Here is a 19,806-nt window from a genome sequence, read left to right as displayed (position 1 = left end):
GGGGCTCGATCCCAGGACCCTGAGATCATGACCTGAGCCAAAGGCAGATGCTTAATGACTGAGCCACCCAGGCGCCCCGATTATTCATTCTTTAAACAAATCCTCATGTGCCGGGCACGGTGCTGGGGGTGCAGGGTCCCTGTGTCATGGTAGAACCTAGATTAGAGAGGGAGAGTCATAGTCAACCTCCCGCCCTCCCTCTCTCTCTCTCTCACACACACACACACACACACACGGAACATGTACAGTGTATTACTGGGGCTCTGACCTAGTCTGGAGCCGCTAGGACAGTCTCGGAGGGAGGGACACCTCAGCTGCTCCCTGCAGGGTGAGGAGGCGTCCTCCAGGCCTAGGTGGGGAGAGGAGCATCTGAGCCGAGGGAGCAGCCGTGTGGAGGTCGCACTGTGGGCTGCCACACATTAGTGGGTGATGAACTCCATTTGCTGAGCTGCGGTCAGCGTTTCAGAAGAGAGTAAAGAGTGCATGGCGCACAGCGAGGGAAGTACTGTTTCGGAAGCTTTTGTGTGGTGGGCACATGTCTGTGTGTACGGGTTTCTGATACATAGTAGTTGTTCTGGGGGGGATTGCAGCTGCACGGCTCAGCCAGCTCCGGGCCGGTCTGCAGGTGGGGGGGGGGGTCCCCCGCCTCCCCTCCCCTTCCCTCCCCTCTCTCCACACAGCTGCCACTTCGCTCCTGGCCCTGGTCGAGGCCTGAGTGGCGGCTTGCCCACAGTTGGGGGTTAAGTGCTTCTGTATTTTACTTCCAAACCCTGGTGACAAGTGCTTGGACTCTGTGCCCTTTCCTGTCCAGCCTGCAGTGCTTCTCTTCTGTATCTGCCATGGATATTCCTGGACATGAGCAGTTTGCCAGGCACTGTGCCCAGGTATGTGCGGCCTAGGCCCTGCCCTCAGGAGCACCCCATTCTGTGTGGCAGACAGGTGCCCAGACGAGGCCTGAGAAGTGCTGAGAATGGTCGAGGGCATCTGCCCAGAGGTCAGGACATTAGAGGTCTCTGAGAGCAAGACCACCTGGTGGAGAGGTGGGGGGGAAGGCGCTCGAGGTGGAAGGCACCGCGCTGGTGGGGAGTCGGAGGGGAGGCTGCGGGTTTGGGCAGGACCGGGTATCTGCGCACCTGACCAGGAGAAGCTGGGGTCTGTTCCTGTACATGCCAGCAAAGGTGATCAGCTCTGTGTTCTAGAGAGTTCACTGAGCTCCTTTGTGCATGGTGGATTGGAAGGAGCCAGACGAGAAGCTGGGGGACCGGTTAGGAGGCTGCTGCAGGAGGAATGATGGGGGCTGTAGTGGCCGAGGGGCAGATCCTATAAATATCGCTTGTGCAGATTTGTAACCAGACAGCCCAGCCGTGGGCCCCCTTCTCTTCTGGTCGAGCCTTTAAGATACACAGCGGTGCAGTGAATTCCACAGGAAGCAAGGGCTTGGGGGCATTTTGCTAAAAAGTGATTTCTCTTTTCAGTGCAAACCTCGAGGGAACCTGGCTGGCTAGAAGGGACCCTGAATGGCAAGAGGGGGCTGATCCCACAGAATTACGTCAAGCTGCTCTAGTGTCTGGCCGGTGAGGCCCCACGTGGACCTTGGCACCTGGGAACGTGCCTTCGCCCTCCAGGACGGAACCCACAGCCACCTGGACACAGGAACTACATATCACCGATGGGCACTCCAGGGGCAGGGAGGGGGGCCTACGGCCAGAGGCGGGGGCAGAGGACGTACCGCACGGGAACTGCATCGATCTGTGGAGCGGGAGAAGAGCATCAGCGTTAACAGGATGGACTTTTCATATGTCAAGCCTCGGGACTTCGGACTGTGAGTTTTTAATTATCCAGTCTTCGTCCTGCCCAGCCTCCCCCGCTGGTGACGGCTCCACCGGGCAGCCCCCTGGGCACCTGCTGCTGAGATTTTAAAGGGAACTGTACTTACTCACGGTGGTGTTTGCAGGCTGTGCTCTTGGCTGTGGTTGATGGGGTGTGGAGGGGGCTGCTCCTGGCAGGTGGGGGACGGGTCCAAACCCAGAGGGCAGTGGAGAGATGCTCCTTCCTAGACGGCCACCCCGGGCCCACCTTCCCTCTACTTAGAGCCCACTGGCGTATTTATAACCGGCTTCTCGTTGGTGCTTCTCCCCGTGTGCTGTTTCCCAAACGCCACCTTTTCGCCCCAAGCTCTCTGTAAATGAAATAAAACGTAATTTACTATTTGATTTGTGTGTCATAATGTGGGGAAGAGATCGTGGAATGCATTCCCCCTGTAACGTTTTATGCTTTGGCACCCGGTGCGTAGAAATTCCCTCTCCTGTGTTGCTGGCACACGCCCACGGGTAGAATTTAGTAACAAGGAGCCTTGCTTATCCACAGCAGGCCGTGTTCCTGACGGCAGCAGCCTTCTCTGGTGTGTGAACTGCTGGAGGGCCACGTCCGGCCCCCTGAACACGCCTTGCCCCCCGAGGCGTGTGTGACTCCTGAGCAGGAGTGGGGCTGGGGCTCTGCCCCCCGGTGGCTTGCGCGTGAGCTGCGTCCGTGCCGTGGAGGGCCGCCTTCCCGACTCGCGTCACTGGGCTACTCCGTCCCCACCCCACCCCATATTCCTTCTGTTTTCCAGGCCTCAGCGCTAATCTCTCCATCTGCATTAAGCCGGGCAGCCAGGCGGCGGTCAGGCATCCAGACCGTTCCTGGAGGAGTCTCAGCCATGACCCTGCCCCTTATGGCACCCCAGCTGTGGGCGGGCCCCACTGGGAGGCTTCGTCCTTCTTCCCAGACACAGACTAAACCAACTTCTCCTTTGTCCCCTGATCTGGAGTCCTTGGAGTGTGGAGCTCCTTTTTAGGAGCCTCCTGATTCTGAAGCCTGCCCCACCAAAGGGCCTGCTGTGGAGGCCTGGCGGGTCTCTCTTCCCCACGGGAGGGAGGCTCCTCAGCCTGTCAGACTTTGCTCCTGAGAATTTGCCACAGGAAGGATGTGTCTACTGCCTCCTCTCCAGATGAGTTGATTCGAGAGCTTGCTGGTTATCAGGTTTGAAGTCACCTCCGTGGACCAGGCAGGGTGTCAAGTTTGGGGTGATGGGTAGACAGGGGAATGGGCCTGTTGAAAAGCATCCATGTTTTACATAAAAAAAAAAAAAAAGACAGTCTGAGTGCAATCTAATTTAGAGTACTGACCTGTGGGCCCAGGGGAGAGGACTGGGACTGCCGAGAGCCCAGGGCCACATGACAACGGCCAGCCCTGGCGTCCTGTTTTCTGAGTTACCACTCCCTGCTCACGCCCCTGCTTAGGGATGTGGAAGGGGAATTTGGTTTATGAGAAGGCCTTACTGATGTGTCCCACTTTAAGAAAGCCCTCTGTGGGACAATGCAAACGTCTGGGCACTTGGAGTGGGCTCAGTATAGCGCTGGGAGTGATCTGCTGGCAGTTTTCCTAATTGCTGTATCCCTTTGGGGCCTTACAGATAAGCCCACGTGCACCAAGACCTGACTGATTTGCTTGCTTATGGGCAATTTCCATCCTTGACAGTGAGGTGCACCCTACCTGCTGGTCCCTGCCCAATGGCTGTTAACCCCCAAAGTGTGTTTACTGCCCCTCACTTGGTCAAGGAAATTGCTACTAAGTCTGACGACCTGTGTGATTTTGGGTCGATTAAATTGACTCTGATTCTGTTTCTGCCTCCTAAAAAGCAAACGATAGCCAGAGGTTTGGCTTGAAATGATGTAACCCGAGTGGCATGCCCAGCATGTAGTATATGTTTAGTTAATGGGACCTGCTGTCCCCTGTCTTGTCACCACTATGATTGTCACTAGCACCTTTGGTGTCAGGGCCATTTGTGTTCCGTAGGGTGACAATGGGGTGGTCGCGAAGCCTCAGAACATGCTGGGTGTGAGGTCCCCTCCAGCCCCAGGCCCTGCAGAACCCCCCTGTGGCGAGCCGGGGAGGAGCGCCAGGGGGCAGCCAGGGCTGTTTGCCTCTGCCAATGGGGACTGGTGTGGCCAGGCTTGCCAAGGCGTCCAGGCAGGGAGCTACCCTCTGGGTCTGGCCCAGAATATACTTAGTAACGGGATCGTGAGGTGTTCGCTTACACTGGCAGATCATCTTCACTTCCCCAGATGAGGAATAGGGTGTATTTGTTTCTGTGTTTCTGCTGCATGGGCGTGGCCAGTCCCCCGAGCATCTGCAGGGCTCTGGCCTCTCAGCCCACCTCATTCGAACCAGGCCTCCAGCCTGTGTTCATTGAGAGTCACCAAGGGAGGTTTGGGCAAAAGCAGACACTCAGATTTTGTGTTTCTGCTTGCCATGGGGCTGTCTATGGGGCTCACATCTGATTGCATCATCCAAGGACCTGTTCTGGGGACCTCTGTGCCTGTAAAGAAGATGCCATGTGAGATTAGAGCCAAAGAGCTTGTGGGGTTTTTCCCCTCCTTTCCTTTGTAGTAGCAGAAACATATGCAGTTGGGGGCACGGGGCAGGGGGGCCGGGGGAAGCAGTAGATTTTCTGTGCCAGTGACGGGTGTTTAACTCATTCTTTCCGTATAGTGACTGAGTGAGCCCGGAGAATTTATCCCATTTTATAGATGGGAAAATGGAGGCCCTTCAAGGACAAAGAGCCTTGCTCAGGTTCAGTCAGCTAATCATGTTCTTTCTCCTGTACCATCTTGCCTCTGGGGGCCAGCCAGTAGGGGACAATGGCTGTTTTGGGTTGATTCGCACTCCCCCTCCCAAATTCATATGCTGAAATCCTAACACCCAGTACCTCAGAACATGACCTCATTTGGAAATAGGATTGTTACAGGTGTAATTAGTTAAGACGAGGTCATTGCAGGTGAGCCCTAATCCAATATGACTGGTATCCTTATAAAAAGGGGAAATTTGGACACAGAGACAGATGCACAAAGAGGGAAGACCATGTGAAGAGACACATAGGGAGAAGACAGCCATCCACGAGTCAAGAAGGGAAGTCTAGAACAGATCCCTCCCTCACTGCCCTCAGAAGGAACCAACTCTGCCAATACCTCGATCTCAGACTTGCAGCATTAATCAACCTTATACAGCATTCCTAGGGGACTAATACAGTGGCTACCTGTATGAGTCTTGATTAAAAACAACCTATTTTGAACCCTTTTTCACTATTTTATACCTTGGTGACCTTGGGCAAGTGAACTTGACTTCTTTCTGCTTCCGTGGAGAGAGCACTACCGACCTCACTGGGATGGTGTGACCAATGGTGACGTGAAGTGCCTGAGGGGTGCGCAGCCGGAAACACAGCTCAGTAAGTGGAGATGGGAGAAGGCAGCCGGCAGGGTGGCCCGGTGGTGGGAATTAGTCTCTGCCCCCCCTTCCTGTCTCCGGCCACTCGCTGCTTTTCTCCAGGTCCTTCTCCAAAGGCCAATGCTTGGTCTTCCCCTCTACATCGTCTCACCTTTCCCTGCCTTCCCAAGGACATACTCTGCCTCTGTCATCTTGGCTTTGTCTTTGTTCCCTATTCACCTCCGTGCTGAGCCCCTTCTCACCTTCTTACGTTTCCCCTCCAATCTCTCCAAGCCAGTCTTGGTGACTCCTTTTCTCAGCCAGATGTTTTCCGTGACTTTTTGAGTCTTCTTGAGCCACACAACTTTCCTTCCTTCCTCTTGTCCAGAGAGGTTATTCCAGGAGGGTGTGGCTCTGCAAATGTCTTCTCAGAAGCTTATCAGCACTCTTTTTCCTTCACTGGTCTGGGCAGTAATTTATTGCTACCCCACTTGGGTAACCTGACATATCCTCCTAATGCTCATGTCTGCAAAAAGTGTCTCAATCTACTGGTTGGAGGAATACCTTGGGGAATTCCTTGCTATCAGAAGATCAACTTGATTGGAAAGCAGACTTCTGCATTTTGCCCAACAAGAGACGCGCACTTTGGACTTGGACAGTTAACACACCAGATTCATTTGGGCAGCTCAGTGCCATGTGCTGGTGTCGAGATTTCTCCTTCCTTGGAGGATTTAGCAAATGAGGCAATGCTGCAGACAGAGCAACTCAGAGAGCAGGAGGAGCATGATCCACCCCAGCTCAGCCAGTCTTTACAGGAGCTGTGACCCTCTCTGGACCAGGCTGGCCCAGGGCATGAAGAACCAAAGAAATGGGTTTTTCAGACCACAGATAACCCGGAAACTGCTGTCCTGGCAACATCAATTCTATGAAAAAGCATCAGAGTAATTGCTAGTGGTAGCTTGATTTAATGATCCCAAATTTCACCCCTCTCTGAATCCATGTCATTTTTGTGGAGGCCTCCTATGCTGACTCTAGGCTTGACCTTGTAACCGGTTTTGACCAGTGGAACAGGAGGAAACTTGATGCAATCAGAGGCTTGAAAAGTGTTGAACCTTTCCACTGTCCTTCTTATTAGAACCTTGCGCCTTGCCTTTACCATGGAAATATGCCCAGGCTAGCCCACTGCAGGATGAGAAGACACACGAAGCAAAACCATCCTAGACCAGTCGACTGCTGGTTAACTACAGAAGCATGATTAGGGCTGACTCAGCCAAGCCTGGTCCAGATCAGCAGGACCCTCCAAGCTGATTTGTAAACTCAGGAGAAATAATAAAAGGTGGTTGTTAAAACAGTACATTTTGGGGTGCTTTGCAGCTAACCACCTGCCATTCTGCCCCGCGGTTCACTTTGCTTTGGGTATGGTCTTGGTCTGTGCTGACCATTCAGATCATATTCTAATCGCTTCTCCAGTGTTGTTTGGGAAGCCACTGTTCGATTTCCAAGAAAACTGCTGCACTAACAAACAATTGGATGACTTGAAATTAAAGTGCCAGAGATACTCGTAATCATTTCAGTCCGTGTACACTTGCAGTTTATAAAAAGTATGTTAGCGCTGACTTTAACATAAAGGGACAATTCTATTTGCTTGAGGGGCATTCAATATACCGAAGCAAACAAATGCCTAATTATACATGTATCACCATGCATAATTTCTACCACTCTCGCATGCAGTGGCGAGCTGTCTCAGTGGTGGAGGCTTCGTTCTTAGCTAATGATTCCTCAGTGTGCCGCTGGAGTTTTTGCGTCTGAGAGCACTTTTAGAAGTTCTTAGAAATAGAGTCACCCTTGTCCCAAGAATGAGTCTGCTCTAGTCAGAAAGGACACCCACTTTAATTAAGGGTGCACACTGGTGTGGCCTCCTGCTGGTCTCAGAGGGCTCACAGCCTAAGATGGATTTTATTTAAAGTTAGGGGCCTTGGTGAAAAGCCTTGCCCCTTAATAGGTCAAATTCCATAAACTCTGAGAAAAAATTAACTGCATTTATAGATGTTTTATAAACAAATTTGTGCACCTGATTCTCAAGTTTAAAACATTTTTTCTCCTGTTCTGTGTTTAATGGCCATGTTATGTTCCAGAAATCTTCCTATCATGTTAAAATGAAGTTGAATTTGTTTAATGCTCAACTGGTCTTCTCTTTCTGGAAGCAAATAGTTTGAATGATCACCAGTTAAATGACACATTAAAAATGTACTTGAATTTATTTTTACATGTTTTCTAGTTTTAAGATGAGCTGATGATTGTTTCCTGCTCTTCCGTGGTCCATATTAATGAGTGAAATCAAGGGGAGCAGCCTGTAAGGAGTGTGAGAAGCATTCTAGCCAGTGGGGAGTGGAGTCTCTCGTCGGCCCAAGAGGACCCCGGGGTAAAGGAGCAAGAGAAGACTGTGTGGAAGAAGAACTCTGGAGTCAGATGGGACATCTGGTCTACTCAGGTCAGTCTCAAAGGCTGACAAAAGATCAAGCTTCCCTGTGGCTGTAGAGAGAAAGGAGGCAATGTGCATAGAGTGTTTAGCAGCTATGTGGTGGGCAGTACTTGTTAAACTGTTACAGGTTGTTTTAGTCACCCACATGTTATTAGCAGTAAGAAACAAGGCATCAAATCAGTCCCCAAAGAGTATAATTAACATGTGGCTAACGGGGGCTCTAACATGGGGGAAAAATGTTACTCTGTCTTGGATGTAGGTAGAAGCTCACCATTCTCAAGATGTGGAGGGGCACAAAGTCCAGGTGTTCCTACAGACATCCAAATGAAATGTTTCCAAAACAACAGGTGATTAAAGTAAAGGATTTATTGTAATCTGCTTACAGTCCTTTGCAAAGACAGACATATGTTTTTGCATAAAGATATAAATTGCTTCATTTTAAACTAATTTAGTGTTTTTTAATTATATGAAGGAGTTTTGGTGAAATATGAATTGTACCAAACCAAGATTTTTAAGAGCAATATGGTACAAAAATAAGAGCAGACAGACAATTTGGACTGGGACAGGCATTCAACAGTGAATTTAGAATATGGCTTTGCTGTTTAATCAAGCAAAGTTACCTGGAGACACATAGAGAGCCAGTAACTTTGTTAATACAAAAAGCTGACGCAGACTGTCTCCATCCCAAACCTGGTTACACTGAAATTCCAATTTAATAAAACGTAAGTCTGAGCTAAAAGCTGCTCTTGTAAGCCATTTCTTTTCTAGAAACTCCCAGTCTGCATGCTGTGTATTTATCACCTTCCAAGTGTGGCTTTCATATTGCTGTGCATGTAAGTTGACTGTATTTAAAGATCTGCCTATAAATTAAATTACTGAAATTGCAAATTATGTAAGAAAAACTCCTCCCTCTGAATGCAGCCTTCACAGGTTCCCCCTTGCATAAGGCAGATGTCTTCTGAAAGACAAGGTAATGTTGCCTGCATGGTGAACCCTGGAGAAAAGTGTGGATTCCAACGCTGCCTTCCCCTGGCCTTGGGCTTCTCCAGCGACAGCTTTTAGGTTCTGGAAAATAATGTGATTTCACTGAGTACCTGATGATTATCATCACTTTTAAAAGATTAATTTGGCCTCTAGTCAAAGTCGTTTATTTAGTGCAATCATATTGTTAGGTTTCCCCAAAGATAGACAGGTTTGTGATCTGGGGCAAGAGAAAAGCCATAAATTGCATCAGTGCCAAACAGATTAATGAATTAAAAATGTTAGTGCCACTGTCTTGCTTATATGATCTGTAGTTTTTTTTTTCTCCAAAACTGTTTATGTATAAAATTTTTAAAACCTACCTTTTAAAAATCTAAAAACCCTCTAATTACCGTGCGGTCTCCACGCGATTCTGACTGAACCGTGCCAAAATGCATCTTCCTAGTGCGCCCTGCAACGGCCTACGTGTCCCCACGACCAGTTTGGGAGTGCAAAACCCCTTTCCCAGACCAGAAGTGAACATGTCACCTTCTGCAGACGTAGAGAGTGCCTGGCATTTCCTTCCCAAAGGAGAAAATGCGATTTTCTAAAATGGGATGAGACTATGCTCTCTGGGCCATCGCATTTCCAGCCTTGTGCTCCTAGAGCGGATTCTGTTTCAAGAGGAAAGCAGGAGAGGAGGCTGCTCTCCTAGAGCTGCAGGCCCTCCCAGGACCTTCGCTCGCATGTGGTGCCAAATGACACCTTCGAGGAGCTGCAGACGCCACAGCACGTCATTCCCCAAAGGACGCAGAATGGAGAAGCCAGAGAACGTGCTCGAGTCCCACGAACACCCCCAGCGGGAGACCAAAGACAAAACAAAAGTACAGAAAAAGTAGAAAGGCTTAAAGACAACCAAAGAGGTTTAAGTGTGGTTATTTACAACAGAGACTGTAAAATGGTAAATTAGATATGAAGCTAAAAAAGGCACAGCTTTCCCTTTCTTAAATACACTGTAAACGGTTCATTATGCATGCAGAACATTTCACTTTACAAAAAAAATTTTTACCTTGTTTAGACAAAGATAGTACTTAAATAGTCTCCAGCAAAATAGAATTCTTTCAAAAATACTTTCCCCTTCATCCTATCAACCATTAAAGTTTTTTTTTTTGTTTTGTTTTTGTTTTTGTATGTGTCTCATTTACAAAAGTTCCTTACACCTTAGTTCAGGTCCTTCACAATTTATACATACAGTAATGTACAGCACAGCAAAAGACTGCAAAAAATTATTTGTAAAGCCAACACAATAGATACTAGAAATTGAAACCAAGGCATTTAACATCTTATCCGTTCTAATTAAATAATAAATGGACGCTAAGGGTATGTATACCAGTGATGCAGAAGACCATGGGTGGCCAGGAACCCCCGAGGGGGCTACCGTTCCCCTCCACGTGCTCTGTTATTACACAACAGGAATCTGTATATATTTTTTCTTTTTTTGTGTTTTTTTAAATAACAAAAGAATATTAATGCCCCATATTGACTATACGTTTTATGTGCAACCGAGGGTAAGCTCTAAAAAGTTCGTTAGTCCTTGAACCCTTTTAAAACAAGCGAACGATACCAGAAACTACATGGCATAGTTAAAACTTCCATCTGTTAAAATATCAAAATCAGAGTTATTGACTAGATATGGCTTTTCATCCAGAGGAACAGGAACGTGTTTCTAAGCACTGGGGATCAGAGAGGGAAGAATCCTTCCGACTGCTCAGGTCTCGCCGAATCCATGTCACATTGCTTTCCCGGCTCCCAACCCTTAACGTGATTTTAAACTTGAGAAACTGCTGCACAAGTAAGAATCAACCATCACATGTTAAAAATCGGATTTCTTGGGTCCTTGGTGGGTGTAGAACAGCATGGGGAAACTTAAGGCAAAGCTCTCCTGGTAAGACGTCCTCCGTCACTTCCTGTGAAAGTAGAGGGGCTTGGCGTTCCCGGACTCCACCTTTGGCAGCTGGTCGCTGATGATCTCCACCAGCATCGCGGGGAACTCCACTTTCAGGGCCTGGGACTCTCGGAAGGTGTAGAAGCAGAATTCCAGCAAGTCGCTCACCAGCTGCAACACAGACAGAGGACGTGACATGGGGGCCTCTTTCCCATCCCCGCACCCCGCTGTGTCCTAACTCTGGCGTAAGCGCGGCCTTCAGAGATCCGACCAGGGACGCGCATCTGTGACGCTGCCTGACTTGGCTAAGTCGTCTGTTTTGGGGGAGGAAGGGTGCTCACATCACTTGTCACGGAAGGTGCCTTTCATGCACAACGGATCCGGCTAAGAGCTGAGTAACTATCGAATACTGACTCTACCGGTGGCCTCGGGGTCAGGTAGAGTTCAGAGTGGCTGGGACGCTGAATTGCTCGCACCAAATTCTCATTCATAAATGTGTGGATTCGGTGGGGCAGGCATGTGCCTGTATCTCTGGGCGCCGGCTCAGAGCCTGCACGGCAGAGGCCCAGGACAGTGAGGGGCAGGGCCACAAAACCTTTGCTGGCATGGGTCCTGCTCCCTCTGGTCCTGGGTGGGCCCCGCCCCCTTCTTCCCTCCTCCAGCTTCTCACCCTGAGCTGTGGGCAGGGTTGAGACTTTTTCAGTACCCACCCCGAGCTCTGTTAAGGTATAACTGATGTGTAACATTGTGTAAGATTAAGGTGTCCAATGGGTTGATTTGATACTTATAGATTGCAAAATGATTAATACCTTCATCGTGTCACATAATTCCCATTTCCTTTTCTGTGGCAAGGATATTTAAGGTCTACTCACTTAGCAACTTTCAAGTACCTAATACAGTATTAACTAAAATTACCACGCTCTACATTTCATCCCCAGAACTTATTTGCTCAGCACTGGAAGTTTGGGTCCTTTGACCAGCATCTCCTCATTTCCCCCATCCCCTGGTTACCACCATTCTACTCTCTGTGAGTTTGGGCTTTTTTAGATTTCCTGTATGAGTGATATTGTATGGTATTATAATCTTTCCCTGACTTCACTTAGCATATTGCCCTCAAGTTCCATCTATATTATCACCAACGGCAGGACTTCCATCTTTCTCATGGCTGAACAACATTCCAGTGTGTGTGTGTGTGTGTGTGTGTGTGTTTCTTATCCATTCTCAACCATTTTCTATTTTAGCCTGATGTTGAGAAAGAGTGCAAGCAGCAAGGACAATCTCTTCGTCTACTTGCCTGTCCAGCTATTTCCCCTACCTGATTGGCCCAAGGACTTTTTCCATCCTCCTGGACCTGAACCACTTCCATTTCTGTAAGTTAACAAAACAACCATCCACAAATGCAGTATATCATTAATTTGAAAAATAAGTTTTGGTCATTTCCCACTGTATTAAAGCAGACAATATTACATGCCATAAGAATCACTCTCATCTTAATAAAATGATTCTGGTGAAAATACAACTGTAACTTTTCCTCAGAGTTTTTTCTTTTTTTTTAAACTTAATTAGCAACCCTAAGGACAGTAAATAACTGCACAGTAAAGGCCTTTAACACAAACCAGAAATAAAAAAAATGTCATCAGGAAGAATAGCCGGTGTTCTGTTTGTGCCTGTATGTGCCCTCAGTCTTAAGAGGGGCATTTCCCTAAGTAGGTTCCAAGGACTGAGAACTTTGATAAGTGTTCTTCATGCACAGAACACTGGGGCCAAACAAGCTGGAAAACAGCACAAGCCACTGTCCACTCTGGGCATGTTCACTTCGGCACCTGCCTTGTGAAGGTTGAGTCTCAGTTTCTACATCTGTAAAACGGGGTATATCTGCCTCACAGGACTGAATGAGTGAACTGGGACAGAAGATGTCAGTTCTTAAGATGTTGAGAGGTTCTGCTGGTAAAACCCCCGAATTCTGTCCTCCCGAGGGGTCCCAAACTCCTTCAAACATACAACATCATTTTTCTCTATGGGACACAGTTTGCAAAATCTGCTCTGGGTCATGTTTGTGTAATTTGGTGTCCTTGGGTCCCCCTTCTATAAATCGAGGGACAGGAGAATTTTGTGTTTCACCTTTTCAGGAGAGAGATTCTTAGAATTGAGATAAAAAAAAAAATTAAGAAATTAGCTAAGGTGGCGGGCTAGTGGCCGTGAAAGCTAAAACCCATGCTGGGCCCCAGTCTCCGGATGTGGTGCCACGAATGAGTTGGTAGTTTCGACTGCAGGGCACACCTTTCAGTGGGCGAAGGTAGAGCTCTGTGCACCAGCTGCAGGCACACAGAACCAAGTTTAAGTTCACCCTGATCTCTCCTCCTCCCTGTCCCCAACGGCCCTCTGTGTGGGGTGCCTGCAGGGCTGTAGAAGAGGATGGTTTTTCCTTTTAAAAAATGTTAACCTCCATATAAAATTGTACCAAAAAAAAAAAAAAAAAAGGACCTAGGAATCAAGTTAACCAAGGAAGTGGAAAACCTATACCCTGAAAACTATAAAACACCGATGAAAAAAATGTAGACGACACAAACAAATGGGAAGGTATTTCATGCTCATGGACTGGAAGAATAAATATTGTTAAAATGTCTATATTACTCAAAGTGATCTACAGATTTAATGCAATCCCTATCAAAATACCAAAAGCATTTTTCACAGAAGTATAATAATCCTAAAATTTGTATGGAACCACAAAAGACCCCAAGTAGCCAAAGCAATCTTGAAAAAGAACAAAGAGGCATCACAACTCTGAATTTCAAGATATAATACAGAGCTACAATAATCAAAACAGTATGCTACTGGCACAAAAACAGACACATAGCTCAATGGAATAAAGAGCCCAGAATTAACCATGTTTACATGGTCAATTAACCTGTAAAAAGGAGGCAAGAATATACAACAGGGAACCACAGTCTGTTCAATAAGTGGTGCTGGGAAAACTGGATCACCTTCTTATACTATACATAAAAATGAACTCAAAATGTATTTAAGACCTAAATGTAGGACCTGAAAATATAAAACTCCTAGAAGAAGACGTAGGCAATAATCTCTTTGACAATGGCCTTCCCAACATTTTTCTGAATATGTCTCCCGAGGCAAGGGAAACAAAAAGCAAAAATAAACTATTGGGACTACATCAAAACAAAAAGGTTTTTTTTTGCACAGAGAAGGAAACTATCAACTAAAAGACAACCTATTGAATATTTGCAAATGATAGACTGGATAATGGGTTAATATCCAAAATATATAAAGAACTCCTACAACAACCCCCAAAACCAAATAACCCAATTTAAAAAGGGGCACAAGACCTGAATAAACATTTCTTCAAAGAAGACATCCAGATGGCCAAGAGACACATGAAAGGATGCTCAACATCACTAATCATCAGGGAAATGCAAATCAAAACCACAGTGAGGTATCACCACCTTACACCTGTCAGAATGGGTAGAATCTAAAAGACAAGAAACAGTAAGTGTTGGCAAAGATGTGGAGAAAAAGGAACCTTCTTGCACTGTTGGTGGGAATGCAAACTGGTGCAGCCACTGGGGAAAACAGCGTGGAGGTTTGTTAAAAAAATTTAAAAATAGAAATGCCATATGATCCAGTAATTCCATTACTGGGTATTTACCTCCCCCAAATGAAAACACTAATTTGAAAAGATATATGCACTATGTTTATTGCAGCATTGTTTACAATAGCCAAGATATGGAAGCTGCCCAAGTGTCCACACACATGCAATGGATTATCCGTAAAGAAAGGATAAGCCATAAAAAAAAGGTATGTGTATACACACACACAAAATGGAATATTAACCATAAAAAAGGATTCAAATCTGGCCACTTGCAACAACATGGATGGAACTAGAGAGTATTATGCTAAGTGAAATAATCCAGTCAGAGAGAGACAAATACCATATGACTTCACTCCTATGTGGAATCCATAAAACAAAACAAATGAGTAAACAAAGAGCAGAAACAGAACCATAAATATAGAGAACTAATGGTTGCCAGAGGGGAGGTGGGTGGAGAGATGGGCAAAATGAAGAGGGGTGGGATACAGGCTCCCAGCTATGGAATGAAGTCACGGGGATGAAAGGTGCCGCATGGAGAATACAGCCCATATTGCACTGTATGGTGACAGACGGTGTCTGTGCAGACTTGTCCAGTCACCATGCTGCACACCCGAAACTAATGTTAATATTGTGTGTCAACTATACGTCAATAAAATTTTAACCTGAGGGGAGACATCTCGGTTTCTGGGCAATATCAACCCCCACTAGGCCAACGCTGCTTGGCTGCCACATCTTGTACTTCTCTGGGGTTGGCCCTAGTTCATGTCCAGAGATGAAGGCTCCCTGTCGTTGGGCCGCAGGGCGCTGAGGGGAGGCGGAGGTCCTTATCCACAACCCCTCCTCCATGTCCGTCCATCCATCCAATTCCGGAGCACCTGCTCTGAGCCAGAAGCTGGGAAACCGTGGCGAACACAACCAAGCCTTGTTCTCGGGTATCTACGTTCTGCTCTACCGAGGGAAACCACGAACGCAGTCAGGTGCCGCCAGCACAAGAAGGGACAGAGGAGGTGCTGTTTTCAGAAGGGTGGTCAGAGCGACAAGGCAGCTCCGGCTTACAAGCTGAAGGAGATGGAGCGGAGCTGTCCAGCCGCTGGGGCGCGTGTGGGCTCACTCGGAGGGTTCAGGGCGGCACGCAGCTCGGGGAGCGGCCCCTGTCAGCTGACCAGCTGACGTCCGAAACGAGTTACCTGGCAGGGCCACTAGAGGTTTATGTTTGTAAATGTGCCAGTTCTTGCACGTGAGGAGAGGTAAGGAGCAGAGTAAATCAGGTCGTGAACCTGAGGCGGCACACAGGAGCACCACGGGAGTCTGTCTGTGGGGATGGGTCCCAGGCCTGCTCATGGCCTCTGCACCGACCTCTAACCCCTCCATGAGCATCACCTAGGAGATGCTGGGGAGAGAGACCAGAGCCAAGGGCTCAGCTGTTTTCCCCGACAGGTTGGCTGAGGACAGGTGTGCCAGACTCTACTCACTAACCATGCATATTAACCTGGGGCTGGCGTTTCACACCCACCTCTGTTCCATGTCCCACAGACTGAGAAAGAAGTTCCTTTCCGGTCATGAGCAGACACCCAGGCTTCTGTTTACAGTAAATGCTTTGGCCGGCTGCAGAGGGACAAGGGCTTTCCTGGGGCATGTGTGGTAGGCCCGGCAGCCTGGGACTGGACATCTGACCCTGAGAACCCCTGGGGGTTGGGGGCTCCATCACCACCAACCACTCTCAGGAAAGGGCTCACCGCTGTTGAGGTGGTCAAGATGCCCACAGGCTGGGAGGCCAAGGGGCCTCAGCAGCTACCAGAAAGTGCTGACTGCTTCAGGTGTCTGGCTGGCCCTCCCTTCCCTGGGACAAGGCTGAAAACCTCTGCAGGCCTCAACCCTGTGGCTGGTGAGGTGCAGGATGATTTGGGAGAATCAAAGCCAGGTACCCCTGGCCACTGGGCACGGAGAAGAGGGGCCACTCAGGTCCAGGCTGCAGGTTCTGCCTGCCGAGAGCCCACCCGCTGCCCTCACCAGCCTTGGCCTGCTGCAGCCAGTGGGTCAGGGCCTTTAGGACCTTAGCACATGGCTGAGGTGGGCTGCTGCCACACAAGGGCACCACGTGGGTTGGAAAACACACGGCACCGGAAGGGCACGAGGAAGTGGGCACCGCGCTCTGGCAGCTGAGCAAGAGTCACACTGAACAGCGAGGTGGGCAGGGATGTTGAGCTGTCAGAATGGACACTGGTTCACGAGCCAAACTTCTGTGTCACGGCGAAGCCTCTAGTGGTCACACTGCTCGCATGCGCAGGCATCTCCTAGGTGTCACCTGGGTGCAATGCAGGGGTGCGAACTGAGGAAGACGCCAGGCAGGACCCCTGCCTGAGCCCGGAGGAGCCAGGAAACAAGGGTACAAACAAGTACCATGCCTGGGCCCTCCCCAGACACTGTCCACTGTCCCAGGTAGAGCGTGTTGGTGGGGGTGGGGCGGGCGACAGTCGTCCCCTGGAAGGGGGCACTGGGTGGTGGCTGTGCATCACTAAATGAACAGTTTCCAGTCTGAATCCCAAACCACTATTCCCACTATGAAGCCAGAGAGCACTAGGGAAGAGCTCAGTTCATCACGGCCTGCTAGCATTCTGGTGCACCATGTGGGGGGAGCGAGATGTTCGCCAAAGCTGCCTTTAAAATGAAATTACTTCAGGATAGCTCTGCCTGGATGGATTGCCCTTCAGAGATAATTCAGCAGTTCCCCTGGCTATCACCTGGCATGGAATGATTTCTCAGGAGTGTCACACTCTCTTTTCCAATAAGGTGAGTACTGGCTGCTTCTGCTTGTTTCCTGGGCCCCCCACTCCCTACAGTCACCCCTAGCTCCAGCCTACCTGGAGCCCCAGCCTGAAGGAACCTTCCTCTGCTCCCAACTCACAGATACCACCTTTTGTCTAAGTTGATAATTAGCCATGGAGCCAGGGGGCACCACGTTCTCTTTTTTCCCGGTAGTTTGCATCTCTTCTTTGTGTAACTTTTCAATTTGCAGGTCCCTAAGCAGCCTGCAAGTTCCTTGGGGGCAGGAACCACCTACTTACTCAGCCCCACAGTGTCCAGGAGAGGCCCCCTTCCCGTTACTTCTGTGCAGCCCTGCTGAGGGCTACAGGGACCAGAGCTCCTGTTGCGGGGGGCCTTGCTCCTGTGTTTCTCTGACTTCTTCCAAACTCTTAAGTGCTCAGAATTAACTTATTTCAACAGTATTTCCTTAGGACAATGTGTTGCTTGTTTTAATCAATGAACCAAAACAAAAACTGGGCAATTTAGATGGGCATCTTCATTTTAGTGGTACTAAGTAGATACTGCAGAACTTGATACATAAAGCTAACCTCTTTCATCAGTACTCAAAGCTATCCCCTTTCATCTTCCCCTGTGATTCTGGGCAACTCATGCATGCTGGGTTTTACAGCGTGACTTCATACGTATGCCACGCCACAGGTGCCATGAGCCGCAATCATTAGGGTTAGGACAGGTGTGGGGAGGGGAGTCACAGCTAGAGATAGGAGCTCTACTACCCTGTTGGCCCATCAACATGAATGCGTTAACTGCAATCAGAGAAAAGGCCAGGCACCTTAAAATTGATCCCCACCAGCCTTTCCTGGTAAATACCAGGCTAGAGGGAGAGAGGCAAGAAGCTGCATTGTAATCCGAAATGAGTCTCACAATATTAGGAATCAGAGAAAGTCCTATGCACGGACTTTTCATTCTGTACAAAATCTATCTGTTGGGATCACAGAAGTTTAGCTAGATGCCCGGCATGATTTATCCTGCCTGAAGGACCACAGCGATCAGGGCAGTAGAGGAGCTTGGCGAGATCTCAATGCAACTGATGGTCCTTTACTTGCACCGAACATGAAGCCGTCAGGCTCCGTGAGTGCCCTTCCTGCACCGAGTCATCGCCAGCCGCATGGCCGCTCCTACCACGAGCAACGAATGGCCTCTCGGGGCACCATACAGGGAGCATCTGGCACCACAGTCACTAGGTGGTGACAGGAACACCTGAACAACAGCCTCTCTGAAACAGGGTCCCACATATTTTCAACAGCATGTTCATTTCTTGTAAGTTATCTGCTGACTCCAGAACTCTCCCCCAATTAGGATCAAGCTTTTAGCCTGAAACGAGCATGGGGGGGTTAAAGGTTTATTTTCAAAGGTCAGAATTTTAGCCAGCTGTGTTAACAGGGTTACCTGCAAAAGATACACAGCTTCAACTCTAAGTACTATGACACTAATAGAAATGGCCAGCAACCATTTACTCCAGGTATTCCTGCAACAGCTTTGTGAATACTAAAACATGCTGCTCAGGGATTGTATAAGCAGTCTGGCCTTCTTTCCAAACCCCAAGCTCCACCCAGCGCAAATCACTGTGGATGACGGCTGCACGTGCAAAGGTGGGCCATGCCGGGCTGTTTCTCCGGCTGGTGAGGCCTCAGCAAAACACGATGGGAACATGGTACGAGAGTAACAGTAGCAACCCAAATTTAGTAGCATTAGCTTCTATGCCCAGAAGACAATATAAAATTTAACAATGCAGTTATACTACTATTTACTTGTGGATTCCCTTTGAAAACCCAAGCCCCACAATGCCACTACCCTGCTGAGTGCTCTTGGTGGGCCTGCCTACAGGCTGCATTTGGGAACAGTCCTGAAGGCCTCCTAGATGTGCCTGAGAGAGAGAGGATCAGGAAGATACCATCAGGGACTGACGTTAGCACACAGCGGTGGAAGGCATTCCTTCTTTCTGTTCCTCTTTTTCAATGAAGAATTAGTAGTCTATCCATGAACAAAAGTGCCTCTGTGGGAGCTGCAGGATCTGGCACCATATGCCAAGGAACCCAGGAGGAGTCTGGCTCACCTGTGCAACTGTTTATGGGCATGGGCTGTAGAACCAGTGGGGCAGTCAGCCTGCCCCAACCTCTCTTGCCATAATCAGGAAAAAAAACTCAAGAGTGCTGACGTGGGCTGATACCCACAGACAATAGAGAAACTGCCAAAGCTTAGCCCTTACAAAGAGAGATTCTAGCATGCCAATGGAGCAATAAACAAGTCTGGACACAGCAGAGATGGTAAAAAGAACTCTACCAATGCTGTCCTCACCCCCACCAAGGCAACACCGCACTGGACTGAACTAGCAGGTGACAGTGATCTCTCTCATGGAGGAAAAGAAGAGCAGCGAGTGAGTGTCCAGCTACCCCAGTGGTGTGGAACGCTGCTGGAGAAACCCGTTTCTATCCAGCAGCACCTAGAGTACTTACTTAGGCAGGATCTCCAGGACTGGGAGGAAAGAGGATAAGAATACCAAACGACATTAAAGGGACTCAGAGCCTGCTGACTGTACTCAGCAGGAAGTCCAATCATAAGCCCCTGGGAGTACTACACCTGAGGATCTCCCTACAGGGCCTATGGGCAACTCTAATGCCCCAAAGGCCGAATCTATACCTCCCTCCACTCTGTGGGTGGCTACCTGTGCACACTCCCCAGTGTGGTGGCAAGACCAAGCTCCTTAGGGAGTGTGCTCAAAAAACAGGCCAGAGTCTGTGGACA

At 48.7% G+C, this 19,806-nt stretch overlaps 2 protein-coding genes and 1 long non-coding RNA gene across 8 annotated transcripts in view; 2 read left to right on the top strand and 1 right to left on the bottom strand.

Moving 5' to 3' along the window:
* The window catches only part of ARHGAP10 (Rho GTPase activating protein 10), a 315,853-nt gene extending 313,640 nt beyond the window's left edge, over window positions 1-2,213 (top strand). For 2 of the 3 annotated variants that reach the window (XM_035022940.1, XM_035022942.1), the window contains one exon: window positions 1,476-2,213. In XM_035022940.1, the coding sequence (XP_034878831.1) occupies window positions 1,476-1,564 (89 nt within the window). In that variant the 3' untranslated portion in view covers window positions 1,565-2,213. The remainder of the gene's footprint in view (window positions 1-1,475) is intronic. The other variant, XR_004682438.1, reaches the window with a different exon arrangement.
* A 4,896-nt stretch (window positions 2,214-7,109) lies between these two features.
* On the top strand, window positions 7,110-13,054 carry LOC118022259. Its single transcript, XR_004682437.1, has 2 exons — window positions 7,110-7,735; window positions 11,873-13,054. It is a non-coding gene; the product is annotated as an uncharacterized LOC118022259 (long non-coding RNA).
* Window positions 8,147-19,806, bottom strand: part of NR3C2 (nuclear receptor subfamily 3 group C member 2) — a 328,906-nt gene continuing 317,246 nt past the window's right edge. For all 4 annotated transcript variants that reach the window (XM_035022937.1, XM_035022938.1, XM_035022936.1 and 1 more), the window contains one exon: window positions 8,147-10,802. In XM_035022937.1, the coding sequence (XP_034878828.1) occupies window positions 10,647-10,802 (156 nt within the window). In that variant the 3' untranslated portion in view covers window positions 8,147-10,646. The remainder of the gene's footprint in view (window positions 10,803-19,806) is intronic.

This window comes from Mirounga leonina, unplaced genomic scaffold, assembly GCF_011800145.1.
Source record: "Mirounga leonina isolate KUSES-001 unplaced genomic scaffold, KU_Mleo_1.0 Mir_176, whole genome shotgun sequence".
NCBI classification, from domain to species: Eukaryota; Metazoa; Chordata; class Mammalia; order Carnivora; family Phocidae; genus Mirounga; species Mirounga leonina.
Note: the sequence above shows the minus strand (reverse complement) of the source record. Positions and strands in the feature narration are given on the sequence as shown.